General features: G+C 36.1%; 1 protein-coding gene across 3 annotated transcripts in view; it reads right to left on the bottom strand.

Annotated features, from left to right (window-relative positions):
* Positions 1-25,664, bottom strand: part of UBE2E3 (ubiquitin conjugating enzyme E2 E3) — a 93,440-nt gene that overhangs the window by 65,373 nt on the left and 2,403 nt on the right. For all 3 annotated transcript variants that reach the window (XM_047873041.1, XM_047873039.1, XM_047873040.1), the window contains one exon: positions 24,305-24,355. In XM_047873041.1, coding sequence (XP_047728997.1) covers positions 24,305-24,355 — 51 coding nt within the window. The remainder of the gene's footprint in view (positions 1-24,304; positions 24,356-25,664) is intronic.

The raw sequence follows: 25,664 nt of genomic DNA on the forward strand, positions 1-25,664 counted from the left end.
GACCAGCCATTCCCCTCTCTCCCACTCCTCCAGACTCCCTATTTCCTGAGACACAACAATATTGAAATTAGGCCAATTAATAATCTTACAATGGTCTCTAAGTGTTAAGTGAAAGGAAGAGTCACAGGTCTCTCACTACTCCAGTAAACACACTAATGATAAGAAAGCGAAACAGCCTTATTGCTGATATGGAGAAAGATTTAGTGGTCTGGACAGAAGATCAAACCAGCCGTAACATTCCCTTAAGTCAAAGCTTAATTCAGAGCAAAGCCCTAACACTCTTCAATTCTATGAAGGCTGAGAGAGGTGAGAAGCTGCAGAAGAAAAACTGGAAGCTAGCAGAGGTCAGCTCGTGAGGTTTAAGGAAAGAAGCTGTCTCTGTAACATAAAAGTGGAAAATTAATCACCAAGTCTTGATGTAGAAGCTGCAGCCTGTTACCCAGAAGACGTAGCTAAGATAATTAATGAAAATGAGATCTAGCTAAAATAATTAATGACACTGGCTACATTAACGAACAGATTTTCAACATTGTATGAAACAACCTTTTATTGGAAAAAGATGTGATCTAGGACTTTCATAGCTAGAGAGGAGAAGTCAATGCCTGGCTTCAAAATGTCAAAGGACAGACTGACTCTCTTGTTAGGAGCTAGTGCAGCTGGCCAACCTTAAGGTGAAGCCATTGCTCATTTATCATTCTGAAAATCCTAGAACCCTTAAGAATTATGCTAAATATATTCTGTCTGTGCCCTGGCAAATGAAACATCAAAGCCTAGATAACAGTACATCTGTTTGTAACATGGCTTACTTACTAAATATTTTAAACCCACTGTTGAGACCGAATGCTCAGAAAAAAAAAAAAAAGATTCCTTTCAAAATACTTCTGCTCACTGACAATACATGTAGTCACTCCAGAGTTCTGATGGATATGTACAATGAGATTAATATTGTTTTCATGCCTGCTAACACAATATCCACTCTGCAGCCCATGGATCAAGGAGTCATTTCAACTTCCAGGTCTTACTATTTAAGAAATACATTTTGGAATGCTATAGCTGCCATAAATAGTGATTCCTCTGATAGATATGGTCAAAGTAACTTGGAAACCTCCTGGAGAGGGCTGACCATTGTAGATGTCATCAAGAACATTTGTGATTCATGGGAAGAGGTCAAAATATCAACATTAGCAGGAGTTTGGAAGTTGATTCCAACCCTCATGGATGACTCTGAAGGGTTTCAAGATTTCATTGAAAGAAGTAACTGCAGATGTGCTAAAAACAGCAAAAGAAGAAGTGGAGCCTGAAGATGTGACTGAATTGCTGCAATCTCATGATAAAACTTTAATGGATAAAATGTTGCTTCCTATGGATGAGCAAAGAGAGTGGTTTCTTAAGATGGAATCTATTCCTGGTAAAGATGATGTGAAGACTGCTGAAATGACAGCAAAGGATTTAGAATATTACATGAACTTAGTTGATAAAGTAGATGCTGGGTTTGAGAAAATGGACTCCAACTTTGAAAGAGGTTCTACTGTGGTACAGTGCTATCAAACAGCATCACATACCACACAGAAATCACTTGTGAAAGAGTCAATCAATGCAGCAAACTTCACTGTTGTCTTATTTTAGGAAACTACAATGGGGGCACCTGGGTAGCTTAGTCAGTTAAGCATCCAACTCCTGATTTTGGCTCAGGTCATGATCTCATAGTTCATGAAGCCCCAAGTCGGGCTCCACCCTGGGTGTGGAGCCTGCTTGAGATTCTCTCTCTCCTTCTCCCTCTGCCCCACCCCTGCACACATGCTCTCTCTAAAAAAAAGAAAGAAAGAAGAAAAAAAAGAATTACCATGGCTACCCCTACCCTCATCAACCACCATCCTGATCAGTCAGTAACCATGAACATGGAGGCAAGACCCTCCACCAGCAAAAAAATTAGGCCTCTCTGAAAGTTTAGATGATGATCAGCGTTCATAAGCCATAAAGTATTTTTAAATTAAGGTATGACATTTTTAATATAGTGCTATTGTACACTTAAGAGATTGCAGAATAGTGCAAACAGAACTTTTATACACACTGGGAAACCAAGAAATTCATTTGACTCACTTTATTGTGATATTTACTTTATTACAATAGTCTGGAACCAAATCCCCAAAATCTCAGAGGTATTGCCTATAAGCATCTTTGCTGCTCCACAACTCAAATATATTTATAAGAACATCTAAGACACAGATATCCACAGATTGAAACTATAAAAATAAATCTGTTAAATTGAGAGAAATAGACATTTATATAACCACAAGTTCTTCAATAGTTCTTATACCAGGAAGCTATAAATCAGGGGAATCAAATTCAAATGCTCTCAAGTGCCAAGCAAGTAATGTAAATTAGTTAAGTAAGCCAGCGTACTGGGAAAAGGGAGGACTACAGTGAAACAGAAAATGCCTGCCACCCCAAAAGAGATGCATATTGCATTTGCTACTCAGCTCTATTCACTTGACTTGTAACCCATTCCACATTTGCAGCCCTTCTCATAACCTATATATGGAGTTATACAGGTGGAGTTAATGTGACAGAGTCTCGGGGCCAGAGCAGTCACCTAGGCATGAACCATATGTACATAACATTTCACTCCACTCCACTCACCCCATTGTGACTGATTCAATGATGAATCCAATTAGTGTTAATGAGATGCAATTAGAGTTGTGATGAAAACACTGGAGCCAGGACTCACACTATTTCACACTGCATATGAGCCTGAAGGATGTAACTGGGTGATACCAGCAGTTACCTTGTGAGTCCAACAAGAAAATCTGTCTCGTAATGGAGTCGACCAAGTGGAAGAGGTAAGTCAGATGCCGGGGACATGCTTAAAGGCCAATTCAATCTTGAACTTTTCAGTAATGGGAAACAACTTATTCAGTTGTGCCATTATTCAGTTATACCTACAAACAGGTTTTTCTTAAGCCAGTTTGGTTTGAGTTTTCTACTACTGCAACCAAATGAGTCTTGATACAGGCATTCAAAGTCAATCTTTAAAAATAACACACACAAACACACAGTGCTGAGTTTGGCTTACAGGCTGCCAATATGCAAGTATATGCAAATATAAGCCTTTGGGTTTTATTTAAAATTCTTTCAAAACATTTTCTATACAGTAAGATATAGACTACCTTAAGGTGTAACATACAAACACTAGCCTTCAAAACTACAGTTGGCAAAAGGCCAAGAAGCAAAGGCGGTGGTTGTCACTTACTACATAATATGTATTACTTTTTTTCACAACAGACTACAATGCCTTCACCTCTTTAAAAAGAAACAAGCCCTAAGCATGTGCATTCAACACAAACATAAAATGACAAGTATTCCTTGTCACAGAGTATCGTCTAAACCGATTATCCTTACTCTTTCACCCCTACCCACACACACCTGATGCCATCAGAACATCTAAGGCAGTGTGATGAACAGCATGACCTCTGGGATCAGACACACTTGAGTTTGAATCTTGTTGCCATCATTAATTAGTATGTCTTTAGACAAGTTGCATAAGATTTGAGATTAATAAATCTCAAAGATTTATTCTTATTTTTTTTAATGTTTTTTATTTTTGAGAAAGAAAGAGAGAGAGCACAAGCAGGGGAGAGGCAGAGAGAGAGGGAGACACAGAATCCAAAGCAGGCTCCATCCAGTCTCCGAGCTGAGCACAGAGCCCGATGCGGGGTTAGAACTCACGAACCGTGAGATCAAGACCTGAGCCGAAGTCTGACGTTTAACCGACGGAGCCACCCAGGCGCCCCTATTCTGATTTCTGAAAAGATGATAATAATATCTCCCTGAGAGAAGTGAAAATAATACCTGTAAATTACCTAACAAAGTACCTAACATAGTAAGTAATAGCTATTGTTCCAAATGGGCATGCACACCTGCAACTAGGTGACACTTGTCATAATTCATGTAAAAAGTAAATGGCAATAAAAATGTAGAAGACCAGAAGTCTTGGAAAATACAGTCTGGTTTTATCATGCACTATGTGCAAACAAATAAATTTTGTTTTAGGAAGTTTTTAACATTAAAATTTAGTGTTCAAAAACAACAATTGCCTTATGGCATTAGAGTAGTGAATAAAAACCACAACTAAAAAATGGAACTAATGCTATCTTATTTATAGTTTATATCAAATAAAGTCCAACTATGATGAGATTAAGTCAACTTTAAAACCTGAAACAATGTCATCCCTCCTAGAAGTTCTTAGAAAGACATAAATAATTAGAATTAAAGTTATTTACAAAGTACTTCTATAAATGTCCAGAGAAAATTACATCTGTTCTTTAAAGGCTGTCTGAAACATGAGTACTGCTAAAGGCAAGATTATCTACAACAAGATCAAACATTTATAAATATGTTAGCTCATGTTTGCTTAGAAGGTCTTAATATAAAAAAGTCATACTCATAACAAATGACATTTCAGCTTAGAAAACCAATGAAGCCAATGAAAAAAGAACAGAGAGACTCCCTCTCAATCATGCATATACTACCATAAGATACCAATAATGAAGAATCATGGGCAGAGAGATTTGGGTTTCAAAACAAAATCCTCTGGAAAACAGCTTGCATTTCTGTACTGACTGCTGAACTTTTGGACCTTTCACATCTACCTGTAGCCAAAAAGGGTTATTAATCTTCCTTTTATAAACAGGGGTGTGCCCCAGTTCTTGAAATCTATGTACAGTAAAAAGAGGTAAAAGGGAGTAAAAGACAAGTTTATCCATAATATGTGGATGGACACAGGACAAACATTCTAAATACAGGCTATCCGATACAGTAGCCACTAGTTACCTGTGGCTATTAGGAAGCACTTACAGAGTGACTAGTGTAAACTGAAATACACCAAGTGTAAAATGTACACCAGATTTCAAAGATATTGTACCAAAAAAAGTTAAAATAGTTCATTAATAATTTTATCTTGGTTATATGCTGAAATAGTAATTTTGGATATCCGAGTTAATGAAAATATATTAAAATTAACTTCACATATTTCTTAATTTTTAATATGGTTACTAGAAAATAAAAAAAATTATATACGTGGCTTATATTGTTTTTATTAGACAGCACTGTTTTAAGTCATGGCACCTAAACTTAACAGAAAATTTTCTTCATTTGTAGTTGTCTCTAAACTCGTTTTTAACACAAAGAAATGTACGTGCCACTTTACACAATCTATGTTTCCTGTCCCTGTTCCACACATTTTCATACAACCTCTCAGGATGCCTTCCTAACAGCAGCAAACGATATGAAATAAATGTTAATTAATATGATATAGATTACTCTTGAAAATAGATCAGAAAACATTATGCTGTTACTAATGTACTAGTGGTTTTTATCATGTAGCCAACAACTGATACACATTTTCATTAAAAGAAATTCATGAAAACATCCATTCCAAGAGGTAGTTAGAGAAGCCAACCATTAAGTCAACCCAATTCCTAAAATGCCATCTACCAGCTAGGTGTGGAAGGCCACATATACTTCCAGCTAATGCCAACTGGGTTTCTACTGTATTGACTGTTATGATATTTAAACCCTGGAATCTCCATGTGCAGCAGCTAGAAAAGTACAAACAACTTCCTTGTAAACTTCCAATATTAAAACATAGAGACATGGACAAACATCACAGTTTTATTCTTTAGTAACTAAATATCTCATAGCAAGGAGAGCATCATCTTACTGGAAGATTACAAAAATAAAACTGTCAAATCTCCTCATCCCCATTTGAAAATATATTAACAGATCTGAAGTTGAACTGCATCCAGATCACCCCCCCCCCCCCCCGCCGCTAATCATCTATTTGTCAATTAGTTACCCAAGTCTGTTTAATCACCACAACTCAAGCTGCAGGCTAATCCATTACTTCTAAATCTCAACTCCTCTTTCAATACCCTGCAAAGACTTCTCATGGCCCTTACATATCAGGATCCTTACCTTCAGTTTTGAGAGTTCACAGAGCCACTTCAGGCATGATCTCTACTTTTTTTTCTACTTTTCTGCCTATTCTTTCCATTGTGTTTGAGGTGCTCTTTCAACCCACGCCTTCTCCAAATCCTCTTTTTTATTATATTTCTCCTTCTTGTTCCCTTACACATTCAGAGCTGGCAGGTGGACTTCCAGGACTCAAAGCAAAATATAAGTTTATTTTTCTTTTCCCCAGCTATTTAAGAAGCTCTTTAAATTCTACTTTCAACATGCAAGCTCTCAATTTTCTGGAGGCTATACAGTTAATTCTCTCCCACATATCTTTCTTGGAAAAGTGCCATCTTTTACTTTGTTTCTTTGTACTAATTGACATCAAATGTAATAATTTGTTTATAAAACTCCAGAGCATAGAAAGAACTCTGTGGTCCCCTAAACTTCCTGTAATATCACGCATAAGTATTTTTCTGAATAGCTGCTTCACAGCTTTCAATAGGTTTTTGAAGTAGTCCAAGTAGTGCAACCCCTCCAATGTCGCTTCCAGTTTTTGCCTCTTTTAGAGCTTCTGTGAATTCCTCTTTCACCTGATCGTTACGAATGGTATCTTTATTATAGACATGAGTTCCTTATAATACATATTCTTTACAATGCTGATGCAAGTATTTTTCCTGTGTGTTTAAAGTTTTGTTCTTTTTCACAGCACAAGAACTCTTACTTTACATATTAGAATTTCAATCATGTCCTTAATTTTGCTTATGGATTCAAAACTAAAGTTAATCTTTAGGGTCTAAACATGGCCACCACACTGCACAATTCCAAGGGTGTCACTTATACTAGACTCTGTGCTGTGGTGTGTTGAACAGAATACAGTATAAATGACACTCCCTGGAGTTGCATAATGCGGATGTTCTGGAACAACCAACAATATATATGCCCAGTTTCCAAAGTTTTCCAACACTTTTGACTTTTTACAATATACTTAAGATTTTCATCCACGTGGAGCATATATTATATTGAAAAGTTGTGATTAACAATTTTTTAAAACATTATTTGCTTATTCCAATTTCACTTAATAAGTAATCTTAACTCCATGTTTTGGAAAGTTACTTTATCAGAGTATTTTTAAAGGTATTTGTTTAATACACTAAGTCTCAATCCGAACTTCCATTCAACAGAACTTTAAAAGATACATAACGCCAGGAACTGTGCTAAATGCTGACAATAAAAAATGTAAAAGATGGTTACAGAACACAAAAATCTTAAGTTTTACCACAGAAGTCAATGACTAGAGTGTGTCATTTTCTTTAATTCGGCCCCACTCATCATTGCTACGTGTGGACTAGAAATATTTTTTAAATCTTTGTACATAACTGGGGCGCCTGGGTGGCTCAGTCAGTTGAGCATCCGACTTCGGCTTGGGTCATGATCTTAAGGTTCATGAGTTTGAGCCCCACATCGGGCTCTGTGCTGACAGCTCAGAGCCTGGAGCCTGCTTCTGATTCTGTATCTCCCTCTGTCTCTGCCCCTCCCCTGCTCACGCTCTGTCCTTGTGTCAAAAATAAACAAACATTAAAAAAAAAATTAAAAAAAAATCTTTGTACATAATTGACTCTAAATATCTCATTTTTCAAAGTCCTTTCATAAACATGCTGGTTTACTTTTCCATGTAACAACTGCCATTTACCATTACATGCAACATACACCAGGTACGTAATATCTAATACTAAAAAACAGATGAAGTAGGATTATTACCCACATTGACAAGAGTTCTCTTAATCCTTTATTTAATTTCTATTAAATAACTTGCTCAAAATCTCAGTTACATTGTGGAGCTGGGAACTTATATTTGTCTAAGTCAGTTGGAGTTCCTGGATATATTAAAAAGGACAAGGGCACCTGGGAGGCAGTCAGTTGGAGCCCTGGGTCGGGCTCTGTACGGGCTCTGCATGCTGGGCTGGCCCTGCGGACCCTGCTTGGGATTCTCTGGTCTTTCTCGCTCTCTGCCCCTCCTCCGCTCACGCTCTCCGTCTGTCTGTCTGTCCGTCCGTCTCTCTCTCTCAAAAAAAAAAAAGTTCTACAATATAAAGGACATTTTGCGTGGGGAGTGGGTAGAGGTTCTATCTGTCTTCACCTTCTCAGTATTTATACCTGTTCTTTTTCAAACTTTACATTACAGTCAGTTATTATAAAACTATAATGGGGGCATCCTTGGCTTTACTCCCCTCAAATTAAAAGAACTGTTCACAAGTATTTTCAATAAGCAGAAATTGCCTTTTTGCTAAAGGGAAGGAAGCATATTTTATTATTTTAAGGGAGAATACCTTTCTACTTCAATGTTTAAAGTGGGAGTCAGTTAGAATATACCAAATAATGCACAGTACCACAAGTCATCAGGGAAACAAAATCCAAACCACAATGAGATCCCACTTCACAACCACTAGGATGCGTACAGTCGAAAAACCAGAAGAGGTGTGACAGAATGTAAAGATATTGGAACCCTTCTACACCGTTGGTGGGAAACTAAAATGCTACGGCAGTTTGGCAGTTTCTCAAAAACTTAAACAGAGGCTCACATGGCAATTCCACTCCTAGAAATATACCCAAAGAACTGAAAACAGGTATTCAAACAAATGCTTGTAGACAAATGTTCGCGGCAGCACCATTCACAGTAGCCAAATGGTGGAAATGACCCAAATGTCCATAACTGATGAATGGGCAAAATATACCAAATGCTTTTATTTTGTATTCTAAATTTCAAAATGTTCAATAATTTTTCTTCTGCAGCCTATTGAAGTAATATGTCACAGGACTGGAAGCCACCACTCTGCACAGTCTTGTAACAAGCTCCCTTTGTTTGAGGAGTATAGCCTAATAAATGAATTCTACTTGTTTTCACTGCTGGTCTTCGATGAAATTGGACAATGGTCATTTTGGCAGTGTTGGGTCATGCTTGAGGATTTAGATTATACCTGCCTCAAAACCGGCTTAAGGTAGTTTTTCATGTTTTCCTATGCTCTAGAATAAAAGATAAGAAAATGTCTACGACTTTAAAACATCTTATCCGTAAATCTATAGAGAAAAGTATTCAGCAAAAGTATAAAGTAAGAATTTTTTAAAGTCACTTTACAAATAAACTAATTCATGTTTTCAAATGACTCATCTTCTGTTAATTACCTGAAGATACTGCTGTTGAAGTATTTTATTTTCTTGTTTTTTAAACAGAACCATATGAGTGAGATTTAGAGATATCTCTGGAGTTATTAGCTCAGTCATCTTCTTCCAAAGTTGCATCTTACTAAGTTCTGATTTACTTCTGCTTTCAGCTGTTTTCACTAAAATTTCACGTCCTCAAGTCATTAGTTACACACACACATAGAGTCTTAATGTTTAGCAGACTCCTCTACATACACTTTTGCCAATACTTTGGTATTATGACACCGGCATTTGAAGTACAGGGGATGCTTAAGAAAAGAGCTAGCCATTAAAATTAATTAAGAAATGCACATTTAAAATGTGCACATTCTTAAAATGCACATTCTCAGGCCACCCTTGGAACTACTAAATCAAAGTCTCTGCTTTGAATAATTGATGACAAGAATCTTTCTTCACCAAGCCCAACCAGAACAATGCCCTTGCCCAAGTACAGCATGACCCAATAATTTAGCATACTGACTGGGGCATTTCTGAAAGTGAAAAGAAATGCTATTAATAATTCACCAAGAAAACAGATATAAGCCAGGATGTATGGTCAAAACAGGGTTCCCAAAGTGTTCCAAACTTTGAGAATTTGGCTAGTTTCAGAACCACTTTCAACCAACAAGTTCATTAAAATTATTCTAAGATGTAATGCAAGAATATTACATTCTAAGATGTAATGCAAGAATATTACAAGAGCTGAAAATACACAGAAACCTGAGACCCATACTCAGGTCTGGTGCCCAGTTGGAAAGAAAGGGCAAATGACAACACGTAGTAAGTAGCAGAGAATAAATAATAATACGTAGGCCTCTTAAAAGAGAGGCTTCACAAAATGCAGGACTTGAAATGGGCCTTCAAGGATCACTACTGCTCGGAGGATGAAAGCCAATCGAGGGGATGAGAGAAGATAAATAAAGATTGAAGAGCCTAGAAAACCCATGTCATGCCCAGAAGGTGGGAAACAGACCCACTGTCACTAGAGCACAGGGCTTTTATACAAAACAGAAGATAAAAATAAAGTGAGGAGCCAAATGCAGAAAAGGTTAATGGACAATCCCGGAGATTTCTGAGGAAATTCTGTAATCAAAAGGCCCTCTGACACAATGTGGCATGAGTACCCAGGGGAGATAAGAAGAGATTAAAAAGATACACTCGTGAAAAAAGAATAATACCACATGTAGGTGAAAATACTACACACTTAAAAAAGAGTAATTAGGAGAAGAAAGATTTCAGAAACAACAGAAAAGAAGCTGAAAAGTAAAGAGACATAGCAAGGTGTGTACTGAAAACAACAACAAAGAAATTACAAATAAGTCTTATGAAGAAAACACTGACAGCTAAGATTACCAGAGGACATTTCTGAAATAAAACAGAAGAGGAAAAGCCAGATTACAAAACGATGAAAGAAACACAAAACAGAAAAGTGTAAAAGTGGCTGTATACACGGCTCAATAAAGATGAATGGGAGGCCAGAGAGTAGGTGATACAGAGAAAAGATGACAGAATTAAACAGGCTTTTAGATAATCTCTGAAAAACAGGAAAGATTAATAGAAAGAGATTAGAAATAAAAGAAAATGAAACATTCAGTTTGAGGCAATAGGCTAGCAGAAAAAATCCCATCAGGTAAGCAGGTTTTCCTGTAAATAAAATAAAATTCACTGAACAATAAAAACACCAAAAGAATATTCAGAGACAAATATGTATTTGCAAGAGAGTGTGTTAATACATATGTTAAACTCAGGCACAAAGTTCAAATTTAGTATGAGAGTTCAGAGTTCCGGGGAGCTGTAAAAAGAAAAAGGGTAGAGGAAGAAAACTTCTACTATTTTTTACATAGAAGACAATTCTGGACTCAGCCACCCAGGTGCTCCTAGACCAGTAATTTGTAACTAGAAGTGATTAACCCCTTCCCCCCTCCTTAAGACATTTGGAAACGGGAGAAGGTGGTTTCTGGTGGCCATAACCCTAGAAGGGGCCCCACTAGCATTTAGTCAGCAGAATCCAAGGATGCTCAATGTCTTCCAAGGAAAAGCACAATCCAGCCCAAAATGCCAAGGGGGTCCCTGAGGAGAAACACTGTGAGTAGACAAGGAAGGCTGCTTATCCTGCATATTTTAGATTACAACAGGGTTGATTTTTAAATTCATTTCTTGTGATAAACTAATTTGATTCTAATAAAGGTCCTTGCATTCCAGCTTGGTTTATTTTAATTCAGAACTTAAAAACAGACCTGTTGTTTTAATAAGGGTATTTCAGTCATTCTAATGTTAAGACTTACTAATTACCCATTAACAAATGATAAAGTGTGGCTAAGAGAATGTCACCATTTTAACAATAGCTAAAATACGCATTCCGGTTTTTTTGTTTTTTTTTTAATTTTTTTTAACGTTTATTTATTTTTGAGACAGAGAGAGACAGAGCATGAACGGGGGAGGGTCAGAGAGAGGGAGACACAGAATCCGAAACAGGCTCCAGGCTCCGAGCTGTCAGCACAGAGCCAGACGCGGGGCTCGAACTCAGGGACCGCGAGATCATGACCTGAGCCAAAGTGGATGCTTAACCGAATGTGCCACCCAGGCGCCCCTGCATTCCGCTTTTGAAATAATATCTAGGGCAATGGTTAAGTTGAATCGATTTGCATTGTTTTTTACCACCAAATATGCCCATGCAATTTTTATACACCCAAAGTTTCCTAAGGCACAGCAATTTAAGCTTAAGTTTACTTAAAATTAAGACGGTGTATAAGGATTATAATGGCAATATACAGAAGTACTGCAATGATCTGGAACACAATAAATAATGAGTTCACAATGATTCTGAAAAGGATACTAGGGAAACCAACTATTATTTTGAAAAAAACACTAAAAATAAACTAGTAAACGTAAACAAGGGAAAAAAAAATTAAGCATTTACTCTACGTTCACTAGGTAACTTACCCCATTGGGTAAACAAAGAAATGATGTGGTAAGTTTCTCTTCAGAGATCTATTCCAATGGCTGCTAACATCACAACAAGAAAATCAGATCTTACAAATCTCCTGACAGAAAAGCACACTTATGAGGCAACTGTGTCAAAAAAATAAGAAAGAAAGAAAAGAAAGAAAGAAAGAAAGAAAGATCAAACTTGAATTGGATCAAGCCTCTTGACCTAACTCAAGACCTGAAGTTAGAGCAAATACTGAACCCAAAGAAAGCTTTAAACTACACCATACAAATTCAGTAAGTAAAATCCAGACTCTCAGAAACCCCACCCAGTTCTTTCATTAAATTGCAAAAATAAGAGAATGAGAATTAAGTGAAGAGTCCCTATCTCTCAAAAATGCACAGTGTAATACTTGTCTTTTAAAAATGCATATGAAATGATGTCTGAGATTTGCTTCAATGTAATATGGGAGGGTAAAATGAATGGGATTATAGATGAAACAAGACTGGCCAAGGGTTGGGAACTACTGAAAACTGGGTGAAGGCTAGCTACATCGGGATTCATCATACCAGGGTGTTTACTTTCTTATGTGCTTAAAATTGTCCATAATGAAAAGTTAATTAAAACAAACAAACAACAACAACAACAACAACAAAACTAAGAAACCTCTGCAGGAAGGGAAAGCAATCATTTGCAACATGTTTATTCTAGGGTTTAAAAAATAAGAAAATGAATGCTTGGCATAGTCCTCTAACAGATACTGGGATAATAAGCATCTGGGAAGATAGAAATATCTTTTAAAGGGGCGCCTGGGTGGCGCAGTCGGTTAAGCATCCGACTTCAGCCAGGTCACGATCTCGCGGTCCGGGAGTTCGAGCCCCGTGTCGAGCTCTGGGCTGATGGCTCGGAGCCTGGAGCCTGTTTTGGATTCTGTGTCTCCCTCTCTCTCTGCCCCTCCCCCGTTCATGCTCTGTCTCTCTCTGTCCCAAAAATAAATAAACGTTGAAAAAAAAATTAAAAAAAAAAAAAAAAAAGAAATATCTTTTAAAATTGTAAACAGACACTGGTGTAAATAAAATAAAGAAAATGTAAAGGTATACTAATTAAAACTGTCACTCAATTCCACATGGAACACATGCATCTAAGTTCATGTTCAAACCCATCAAATGCCAGATTTTTCCTCACTGTGATAGCAAGTAAATTTACTACGAGCATATATATCACAAATCCAACAAATATTACCAATACCCTTAGAAACAAGTGTGTAACAAAAATAAAACCATAAAGCCAAGGCCTTATGGTGCCCTCTATATTTTGTTGTTGCTACTGTTTAAATTGAGAAGACTACAGAAAGCAATAGGAAGCTGTAAAAAATATGTAGCCACAATCTTCCAAGATCGATTCTCTTGGGGACCCTGAATAAATGGATTCTTGACCTACTAAAATTTAATGTGAAAAAATGATCCATTTGTAAAGGACCTATAAGATTGTAAATGGCAAAACGAACTACAAATAACCACTCTCAGAAAGGGAATGTATGTTGTTTATAAAAAGTGAGAGGCATGGATGTAAAGGGAGGATCATCATGATGATTTATAAGTAAAGGAAAATAAAATAAAAAGGTAACAAAATTCATGTTTCCCTAGGCCTTTCATTCAGACCAAAACATGTGGAGCTATACTCCCAAAAGCAATTTCAGACAAGAGATGTCTTTATTTTTCCCCAGACAAGCTAGAAGTTAAACAGAATGACAAAGTGTATTTGCTCTGGGACAGTGAAGCAGCGAAGAAACTTTGGAATGCTATAACTGGTCCAAATGCCTCCAAAGCAGGCAGGCTAAACCACAGACAATGAACATGGAAATATTGCAATTCTCTTCAGTATTGTTTGTTGCAAATAACCATTAAATTAAAATAATTACTATATACACCGAGGATCAAGAGAGGACTGAAATTTTTTTAAATGTAATGATCCTAGAAATTTTGCCTTACTGCTGTTATTTTTTAGATTAATCATATCCTATGACTACCACATCCAAAACAGGTGTTATAAATAAGGTTATGCTGTTTATCCATATATATAAAACCAATGAAGTGTCAACAGAGAAAACATGTCAAAACTTCAGAATTTAACTTTAATACTGCCTTTAGACAAAATGCAAGACACAGAATGATACATGAAACTCATTAGTTTCATTAATCTAAAATGAACTATATAAACCTAGCAGGTCACCCTGAGAACATCAGGTCTATTTTATTTTACTAATTGGACCGGCTCCTTTTCTAAAAAGACTCATAAGGGAAAAGCAAATCCCCATACTATCTGGGAAAAATTTCTGTATAAATTCACAAATTTAGGGAAAACAGTGATTAAATGAACTATAAAAAGACAAAATTAAAAGGAATCTAATATGAAGCCAAAGTTGTTAAAAAGTGAGATCTAGTGCCAGTATTAAAAAATAGTAAGTGCACATGCTGCTGAGAAATCAGTATTAAAATTCTCCTAAAATCCTATATGATTCAGACTTTTCTCCATAAAGCCAGAAATTCTTATCTGCAGAGGGATATTTTTCCAACTTCAAAGCAATTCATAAACATGGACTGCTTCACAATACCCTAGAGAAAAAAGGAGAGGTAGATTTGAAGATATTCCTTTGCTCACAGGAAAACCATACACAAAGAACTACATGGTAGAGAACAAAGATTTGCATTTTCCGTTATGATCATAGTCCCTGACCTTCTTTCTTACAGGGGAAGAGAATAGGGCAGGAGAGATGACAACTGGGGGAATGCTCCCTGAAAAGAAACTGCTTAAATGATTCAAAAAAAAAAAAAAAAAAAAAGGGTAAGAAGAGTCTAGTACCCCAAAGCCAAAGAAGGAAACTCTTTTTTTTTTTTTTTAATGTTTGTTTATTTTCAGAGAGAGTGAACATGTAAGCAGGGAAGGGAGGAGAGAGAATCCCAAGCCAGGTTCTGGCTCCATGTTGTCAGAGAAGAGCCCGATGCCAGGCTCAATATCATGAACCACGGGATCATGACCTGAGCAGAAATCAAGAGTCAGATGCTTAACTAACTGAGCCACTCAGGCTCCCTAAGGAAATTCTTTTCTTCTCCAACTCATCATCTGAACCTTATTTGCCAGGTTCTAAACCCTACATGAAGTGTATTCTTGGATCCTTCAAGAAACTATGAATAAATGGGACACACTTCAACTAAGCATGCACCTACAGACCCACAATCAGCTCGAATGTTTTTACCACATTTCTCAAGCAGCACTGTACAAAAGCAAAAGTGCTTACTTTTATATCAAAAAGTAAACCCAGATTTTTGCCCTGCATCTATTATATATATGCACTACATATGTGACATGTAGCAATTTTCTCAACCATTCTAAGATTTAGTTTTGAAATCTTAACAAGAATGATTCTTTATAGGCTTCTTTTGGGAACTGAACAAGTTACTGTATTAGTAGGCACTATGTTATGGAATCCAGGACAGTGTCAGGCTGGATGCCCAATTATCTCCTCTTTTGAAGTGAGAATGAAAGCCATCTATTCTTGGAAGTATACATCCTTTGCGGCAGAAAAACTAATTTCTCATTGAATATCCATATGCTCCCCCCACATTTTCCAGCCCCCTTGCAGTTAGTTGAGGCCATGTGATTAATTCATGTCTTCCTTCCAGACCAGAGCACTTAAAAGCTGGCACATGACCCTCTAGCTCTTTGCCCGGACACATGTTTCAAATGACAGAGCCACAAGATGCAAGCAGCACAAATCAGGAGTCCACACATGGAAGAGCTACCCAGGAGAGCTCCTGAACCTACAGTGGACTTCATATGAGCAAGAGAAATAAACCTTTATATGTTTATGGTTATAAGCCACCTAGATTTGTGAACAAAGCAAAATTTAATGTATCCTCTTATAGTCCAATTATACTCAAATGCTGCAGGACAAAATGCATACATAAAAATGGCAAGTTCTCTGTTTAATATTAAAGGACATCTTGTTTTCAGTATAATTTTGTATATTTAGAAAAAAGGAAATGATTAAAAGATAATATTTAATAATAAACTGGAAGAGGAATCCAACATACACAAACAACTTAAAAAGAAACTGATATTTATAGTTTCACCTTAAGGGGAAAGAATTCTAAAAATCAAGAGTCTAAATTTTTTTCTAGTTAAGCATACAAGTTATACAACATAAACAACAAAAAGCAATTATCCAAAAATAAAAAGTGAAAAACTAAAAACAACTATTAGGAAACAGGTAAGGAAAAGCAGACCAACTTTAAAACACTTTTTCACTGTAACTGGCTGTAGTCAATAGTCATTGTAATAGAGGTAGTATAGGACCACACAAGCTTGCCCACAATTCTGAAATCCCAAAGCCCTAAAAATCAAAGACTTTCAAAATAAGTTTGGAGAAAAATAATTTAGCAGCAACACCAAACATGAACTAACCTGAAACTATTTGTAGTTTCTACTTATCCCATTTAGTATAAATATTCATACATTTTTGGTGTAGAAATATGATGTGCTTGAAGATCCCACTGGGGATGTTACATAAGATACAGCAAACACATCATCATATTCCCTTTCTAAAATCTAAAATTTTCTGTACTCTGAAACACATCTGGCCCCAAGGGTTGGAAATAAAAGAATGTGGACTTAGAACAACAATAGAAGTGAATATTCTCTGTACTGTCTTAATGATGAAAATAAAAACCAAATCAAGAGCATGGCTTTCTAACCTGTTTGTAATTCAATATAAAACTGAATTTTGATGATTTTCCAAAGGTGTTTCTCCTTGATGCATTGTACTTCAATATTTCTGGTAGAACACAGATACAACAGCCTAAAGCTAGATCATGCAGGGGTATAATTAACTGGTAGAAGACAGAAAAGAAATAAAAATACCGCCGAAAGCATTTCTGGCCTCAACAGACCATAATTTAGCAGGTGTTCAAGGTAGCCATTCCTGTGGTTTCACATAAAAAACACACACATATGTCAAAAAATATACAATGAATGTAAACCACAGTACAGGAGGAGCAGAGGTAGAGCCATCAGCTCTAAGGAAGGTGCAGGACAATGTACTAAGCAGTCATTATTAATAAGACAGGAAAATGGTAAAAAGCAAACTATGCAACAACTCAGGAGGCAAGGTATCAGAATAAATGTCTACAGCAGGATTGCTCAACCTGAGCACTACTGACTTTTAGTCCAGATGATTCTTTGCTGTAGAGGGGTTGTTCTACACACTGTAGGACATTTAGCAGCATCTGTGACCTCTACTCACGAAGTATCAGTAGCAACTCCCTCTTTCCCCAGTTGTGAAAGCAAAAGTCTCCAGGCACTGCCAACTCTTCTTTAGGCTTTTTTTTTTTTGGAGGGGGGCAGAGGACTGGCAGGGAGGAGTAGGGAGGCAAAATTTACCCCTAATTGAGAATCATGGATCCAGAAGCAGAAGAAAGATTTGAAGTTTAAAGAGTTTCTTCTTCTAAAGGTACCTGGGTGGCTCAGTCAGTTAAGCATTCGACTTCAGCTCAGGTCATGATCTCAAGGTTCACAAGTTCAAGTCCCGTGTGTGGCTCTGGGCTGACAGCTCAGAGCCTGGAGCCTGCTTCAGATTCTGTCTCCCTCTCTCTCTGTCCTTCCCCCACTCACACTCTGTCTTTCTCCGTCTCTTAAAAATGAATAAATAATAATAAAAAAAAAAACTTAAAAAAGGTTTCTTCTTCCAGATTCTAATAAAATGCCAAATATACTTCCCTGTCAAAAGAAGGAAAAAAAATTCTATTTCTCTCGATCTGTTAAGTGGTTTTATCGTATGTTTTTAATCTCAGTTTTGCAGGGACGATGAGAATGGCAGGATCAAACTCCCCATTCTCAATCTGAATGCCCTTGCACTCTAAACAAGAAAGAGTTGCTGATTTTCCCATAGCTAAACATATCCATCTGTTGTTACAGCAACTCTTTCAAGGAGGGAATGAGATACCAATTGGTTAGCTATAGAAAGAGACAACAATTGGCAGTAAACGTCCTCACTGTTTTCACCTACTTTCTAACTATATTATCTGCTTTGAACATTATATGTCCCTAATAAAAATGTGACCTTTTGGGGGAAGAATAGTGTTTTCAATCACATCATTCTTTTGGAAAAAGTTTTTAGTCACAACAGCACTGGGTCTTCCTGCTGCACCGGCATATAAGAGAGAAAAAAATTAGGCTTACTATGATTATCAATTTCCTTTTATAATAGAAGCAGTAGCTAAATGCCTTTGAATAATATTAAAAATTCTAACTATGAAAAAAAGTAAAGAGTATGTGGGATTTTTCATTGATTTTCTCCAAAGTCACTATTTTGCCTGAAAGTTCTATTCCTGTTGGTCTGACAGATTTCGATTATCTATTAATTTAACAAATCTTCACATGCAAAACACTGTGTAAAGCAAGAGTTACAAAAATGTATAAGACCATCCTCCTTTCAAAGGAACACTTACTCTTACAGAAGGTAGACAAGCAAATAATCACAGTATATAGCATTAACATACTATAGTATTTCAGCTATGCTGGTTAGTATTAGCTTCAAGAAACATAAAATATCACTTAAAATTATGAGTAATGCCCAAGTTTCCAAAAAATCCTCATGATTTTTGAGAGACTGTGCTGATGCCAAAATTTAATAAATAACATCCACAGTGGGGTGGATAATAATGACCCCAGTGGGGTGGTAAGGAAAACAAACACCTTCAATCAGAGTAGCTGTGTATTTATCTGTTTTTTTTTTTTTTTCCTGAAATTTATTGACAAATTGGTTTCCATACAACACCCAGTGCTCATCCCAAAAGATTATCTGTTTTAGAAATCAAGCTTCCAAATAAGATTTAACTTTTATAAAAAAAAAAAAAAAAGGGAGTTCTAGGATTGTTTTTGAAGAGTTGAAAATAAAAGGAATTAACTGGATAAATGGGATACAATTTTGTTTTACAAAATAGGGAATCTTTACCTAGCACACACTAAAATCAACAATAACAAAAACCAAATGTATAAGTAAACAAGAAAAAAAGCTATCTATATGTGGGAGCTTTAAAATCAAGTAGTGTGTAAGCAACCAACTAAGCGATAGATATCACGTGTTGTTTTTATTATTACCTGCTTTCATATACCAATTACAAAAAGCTTCCAAAGTCACAGACAAGGAAAAAAAATTGCTGTTTAGGTAACTGGTAAACTACATCAATTCAGAATCTAATTTTCCAAATATTGATATAATTTCATTCTCACTTCAACTGTAAATTTTAATAACAATATTTAAAAGAGAAAAAATAACATCCTTATTTTAAAATTTTTCATTACCATTTACTACAGAGACAGAGCATTTTCTATGAATTATCATTAACTTTATGCATATTCCTTTAAATAGGATACACTATTTCCTCATCTTTGCCCAATATTCTTAGGTTTTCTTTTTTACTTAAGTTCCAAGGAACTCCTTTTAGTTATATACACATAAATTTTTGCTTATATGTTCTCAAATAAATAGCTGTTAAATTGATTAAAATAAAATTACTCCTATAGTAGGATGTTGATGCACTGGAGAGAATGCTAGCAAGAATGAGGGCATGTGGCTAAACTGCCTCTTTCCCTTTAATCATTCTGTGGCCACTTTACTGACCCAATTTACACCATTACCAAACTTTAAAACATATTAACATTTAATCCTCACAATAAACCTGTGGGAGGGGGGATTATTTTAATCTCCATTTTACATTTAAGAAAACTGAAAGAGAGGGGCGCCTGCGCAGCTCACAGTCGGTTAAGCATCCGACTTCGGCTCAGGTCATGATCTCACAGCTTTTGAGTTCAAGTCCCGCATTGGGCTCTGTGCTGACAGCCCAGAGCCTGGAGCCTGCTTCAATTCTGTGTCTTCCTCTCTCTCTGCCCCTACCCTGCTTGTGCTGTCTCTCATAAATGAATAAATGTTAAAAAAAAATTTTTTCAATGTTTATTTTATTTTTGGGACAGAGAGAGACAGAGCATGAACAGGGGAGGGGCAGAGAGAGAGGGAGACACAGAATCGGAAACAGGCTCCAGGCTCTGAGCCATCAGCCCAGAGCCCGACGCGGGGCTCGAACTCACGGACCGCGAGATCGTGACCTGGCTGAAGTCGGACGCTTAACCGACTGCGCCACCCAGGCGCCCCCAAAAAAAAAATTTTTAAAGGAAAAAAGAAAACTGAAAGACAGAAATACATCCTAACTGATCTAAGATAACACAGCTAATAAGAGGCAGAGCAGGGACCGGACCCAAACCAATGCTTTAGAAACCTTAATATACAAACAATTCCCCTGGGAATCCTCCTGAAATTCAGTTTTTGACTCAGTACTTCTGCAGTGGGGGAGGCAAGATTCTGCATTTCTGACAATCTTACGTATGATGCAGACACTGCTGATCAGAAGATTCACCCTATGGGCGGCAAAGTTCTAAGCTACCCTAGAAAATGGTGGCAAGTGGTGGTAACCCTCAAAAGGAGGTAGAGTTCACCCACTGTTAGACAATGCGAGGCATAGGAGTAAATCGGGTTGCCAACTTCTGATTTAGAACTTAACTGCTTCTTTTATTAATTTTGTTTTTAAAAGAAGGATGTTAGCAAAATTACAAGTACTATAGTACTTTTCAGGTTTTGCAAGTGAACACATTATAATAAATACTTGCTACTATTACACCTCCCTCCAAATAAGGCTTTTCCCACATCTAAAAACTATTACAAATGCCCCTGAGTATCTACCTTTAACACAGATTCAATCTGAACATATTAAAGAATATTTTAAGAGCGTACATTTGTGCTTGCTCATAAATGGAAAGAATTAGAGGTGGAGTTAAAAATCCAGCAACTTCCTAAACTTCTGCCACTTGTAAAAGGGGTTACTGTGATCAGACAAGGGCACTCCCTGGGAAACAGATGGAAGGAACATAAACGTCTTAAGAGCACACTACTCAACAATTCTAGTCAATCACTTTCTCCAAAAACAGGAAAATGCCCAAACACAACCTCCCTCCGTTCTCACTGACATATCAACTATGTATACCATAATCTAGAATATAGTATGCAAACAATATAAACTAAAGCCACTATATAAATATTATATCCCTATGTTTTGAATGCTCTGGCCTAAGGCACTCCAACACCTAAAAACTGAAATGCCATCAAATCATTGGAAATAACATTTCATCAAACTTTTATACCATTAGGAAAAGAAATATCGTTACTATCGAAATATATTCAAATATGTTTAAAGCCACACACTTAATTCAACAGTTAAGTCTATCCTAAGATCACCTATGGTGTACACATGTTAGACACAGCTATATACTAAGGGAATATATAACATAACAAAAAAAGTATTTTATAAATAAAACACAGGAAGGGAGGAAGGGATCTAAGAGAAATCTTAGTCTCATTGGAGTAATTTTGGTTTTGCTGAGTTTTCTTGTATTTCAATCAACTTTTTCCTGAATGTACACAAATATACTTTACATTTCTTCCCTGAGGAAAAATTAAATCCGTCAAATACTGACAAGCTTGTAAAAATTATTTTCGAAACCATAATGGAATTCTGATTAATTAACTACACATGAAAGTCCAACATCAAAGTCAGAAAAGTATTAGGTTTCATAGATTTCAGGCAATATGAATTCACACATTTTAGAATTTAATATAGAATCCCATTTTTAACTATAACAGAAATTAATAAATTTAACCTGTACAATCACTATAAAGCTAAAATTCTCACCCATGCACCTGTGAAGTACAAGAACACCACAATCTGTCACATGTCAGATGTGAAGATACAAATACAATACAAATTCAGACTTAGCTGTCAAAATCCTGAAATGCCTCCACTAAACACTCAATATTCCAAATTCCTGCTCAAGGACAGGACTAGATCATATTCCACCCCCCAAAAAGCTGAAGACACTTAAAATAAAAGACACAAAAGGATCTATTTTGCACATCGGGCGCCTGAATAAGAACGTCCCCAAACTAGTAAGACACAACTTCTGCCAGTTCCCAGTTACGACTCATCATTTTCTGTTTGCTTTCTCTTTAGTCACACAGCCACAAATAAACTCATATATTAAAGAACTAGAGAACTGAAATATATAATTTGCATACTTTACAACCATCCCAAGTTGTGACAAGGGAAAGTGTAGATGAGGTATTCCAGGTTATTGTTTGCAAGCCCACACGTTTGTTCGCTATTTCACTGATCACTAAAGGTGAAGCATTTCATGGACTGAAACAACATATGGTACATAGAAAAATAAACAAGTTAAACTTTCTGCCTCCTAGAACATTCTACTTCCTCTAAAATAATCCTCAGTGACCTTGTGGAACCATTCCCGGGTTAAACATGTAAAGCATACTTCTTCAGCAACTGCAACATTACACTACTGCTCCAAGGGCATTCAACACATTCTCTACTGGGTTCTCTAGACTTAGGCACGTATGCTAGTTTGTGAAACCTTTAAAAATGTTTGACATTACATGCAATTTTAAAACATTTAAGAGTTCTGAATTGATATATCTTTGTATCTTTTATAATGAGAAATATTAGAACACCCTCTGCAAGTTAAGTAATTCTTCAGAGAGCAAATTTAACCTGACCTCGCTAAATCGCTACAGATTTGACAAACCATTGAGAAAGGTGGAAGGATTTATTTATTCTCTAAAGCAGCACTGTTCCATAGAAATATAATGCATGCCACATACATAATTTTAAATTTTCTAACCACATTAAAATGGTAAAAAAGTAAAATTTTAAAACATTCCATAAAACTTATCATATCCAACATATTATCATTTAAACACGTAACAGATACTTCTAAAACCCAGTAAGGTATTTTACATTCTCTGCTTCATACAAAGTTTTCCAAAATCCGATGTGTGTTTTACACTTACAGCACATCTCATGTTGGACAACAATTAAAGCGGTCACTAGCCACAAGTGGCTAGTGGCTGCATTACTGGACAGCACAGCTCTTAATACTTTGAGATCTGACGTACCACTACCTGTTTAAAATTAGTTTACATTCATGTTTACCTTTTGAGCTGACATAGCTAATTACAAATATGAGCAAAACTGTTAATTCACTGAATAAATCAGAAGATCACCTTATCTAAGGATCTGGTTAATACACACACGAGGCAACTGAATTATACCCAATTATATCTCAAGCAGACTTCGGAGATAGGTCAGATCATCACAAGTGAACACAACTTGTAACAAAAATATAGGTAAGACAAGAAAACATTTTCGTATCAGACCATAACACTGCCTGATTTCTAGCTGCCACTCTCACCCTGGAGCACATATCTCTATGCAAATTATCTACACAACTGTCCTTTCTAACTCTGATGTATTTTGGAAGCCATATAGTCACTGGTGAAAAACAAAGCACTAGGTAAGACAAACTGAAAAAACGTTTAACGAAAAAAATTATCAACCAGTCACTTTTAATGCACCATATGCCAACTGACAATCTTAAATTATCCTACAGGAGTTTCACTGAAATGAGTTCTTCCTACAAATTCCAATTCATATACTGCTTTTCACACATGTATTTCAAGGACCAAAATTACCAAGAATTTTCCCAAGTAATTAAGACATTCGGTTAAAATGTAAATAATTCCAACAATGCATTCTCCAGAAAATAACTAGAAGCATTAGCTTAGCACATAAAATTTGTCCTTAAGGCACATTACTGAATAAATCAAACAGAAACTATACCCTTGTTTACTGCATTTACATTTTGTAACACCACATTCAGCAATTTCTAAATTTGGAAGGTCAGTTCAGATTGCACACAAGCAGTAACTTTAAAGCTTAGCAAAATTTTCGAAGTTTCTGCAATATAGTTCTGAATAAACACTCTACAGCAATGTTACAACAGAACAAAATCAGCACCATTCACACTAATCTCAGTAAGAAGCACAAAATCAGTATATTCATAAATTCCAAATGTATGATACATGCTAAAGAGTATTTTCCCCCAAACTTGTTTAATTCACCTTAGACAATTTTTGTTTCATGCACTTGCAAAGCTGAGAAGAAGCAAACATAGCTTCTTCTGCAGCACACATATCCCAAGCCGATACATTAATCTCTTGTTATTTTTGCACATTTTGAAATCAAAACAAAATTTGTTTCTTACCTGCAGTTAGGAGGAGGATCGAGAGTTATTTCAGCTAGCTCCTTCTGAATTCTGTTAGTGAAATGAGAACAGACAAAAAGGATTTGAGATAGTCTACAGAATAACCGGGGAATTACACTGCCCTCTACCACCATGCAGTTAAATGCAAGGCTCGCTTTGCCTTCAGTAATGCTAACATGGCTGCTTCCTCTTTGTTCTCAGAGGCATAACCCAAATCCCTTAACAGAAACTTTGCAGCTTTTTTTCTCACTTGCTACTGTAAATAAGTATGACATTCACACCAGATCTTAGAAATAGTCCTCTACTAGTACTCAATAAAGGCTATAAAATCTATTTTAAAACACTTTTTACCAAAGAAATTCTCTTTTCAAGCTTATATGCAAATGAGACAAGAAGGGAGGAGGGAAAGCACTAGAATTTTTGACAATGACTTTAAGTCACTTTTACAGAGGTAAGAATTAGCAAGCTATTACATGAGCACAGTAACAGTTTTGACAATATTTTGTGTCAAAAAAAAGTTTAAAATTTACAAACATCTTGACCAGTGAAAAACTTCTAAAGGACTCTGACCTTACTTAACCAATTCTGTTTTCCCTAATCTTAAGTACAGCACTAAAATTGAATACATTTGGGGGAAAAGAAATAATAAGATATATAGCCTTGAGTTAAGAGGAGGGGGAAAACAGTTCTCTGATTTTATTCAAATGCAAAATGCTTTCAAAACTTAAGATGTGTATTATATGTCCCTCAACAGGATTACAGCAAATTGAGGATTCTAAATTATTTAAAAGACTGCTATTATTTAATAAAATATTCTCAAGTTATTAATACTTGATTATTGATATAGTAGAGGTGAAAACCCACAGAAAAATAAGAGTTCTTCTAAATCACTTAGAGAACTCAATATTTGAACAGGTTTTATACTTCTTTTTCCTTTCGTTGTGATCAATAAAAATCAACAAAACGTCAATACTGGCTAATACTACAAACATTTATGACGTATAACTAATAGAATGCATGGATATTCCCCTCCCTATTGCTACCAATGGAGTCCCATTGACATAATCTTTTTTTTGCCATCAAAGATAATATAAACCAACAGGAAACAAATGACCTTTCAAATATACCCAACAAAATGTTTCTTCTGCTGTTGAGTAATAACATGTCAAACATATCCACAAGTTTTAGAGTGAAGAGTCACCAGCACAATGAAAGTTTTCAATAGCCAACTGCCACCCAAAATTGTAAATGGCTATGTTTCAGTTTTATTTACACTCACAATAATATAGAGGCATAACCATAAGTTAACTACAAAAAGTAATAACCTGGGATGCAATGACTTAGTCACATTTGTAAAACT

Source organism: Prionailurus viverrinus, chromosome C1, assembly GCF_022837055.1.
Source record: "Prionailurus viverrinus isolate Anna chromosome C1, UM_Priviv_1.0, whole genome shotgun sequence".
In the NCBI taxonomy this organism is placed as follows: Eukaryota; Metazoa; Chordata; class Mammalia; order Carnivora; family Felidae; genus Prionailurus; species Prionailurus viverrinus.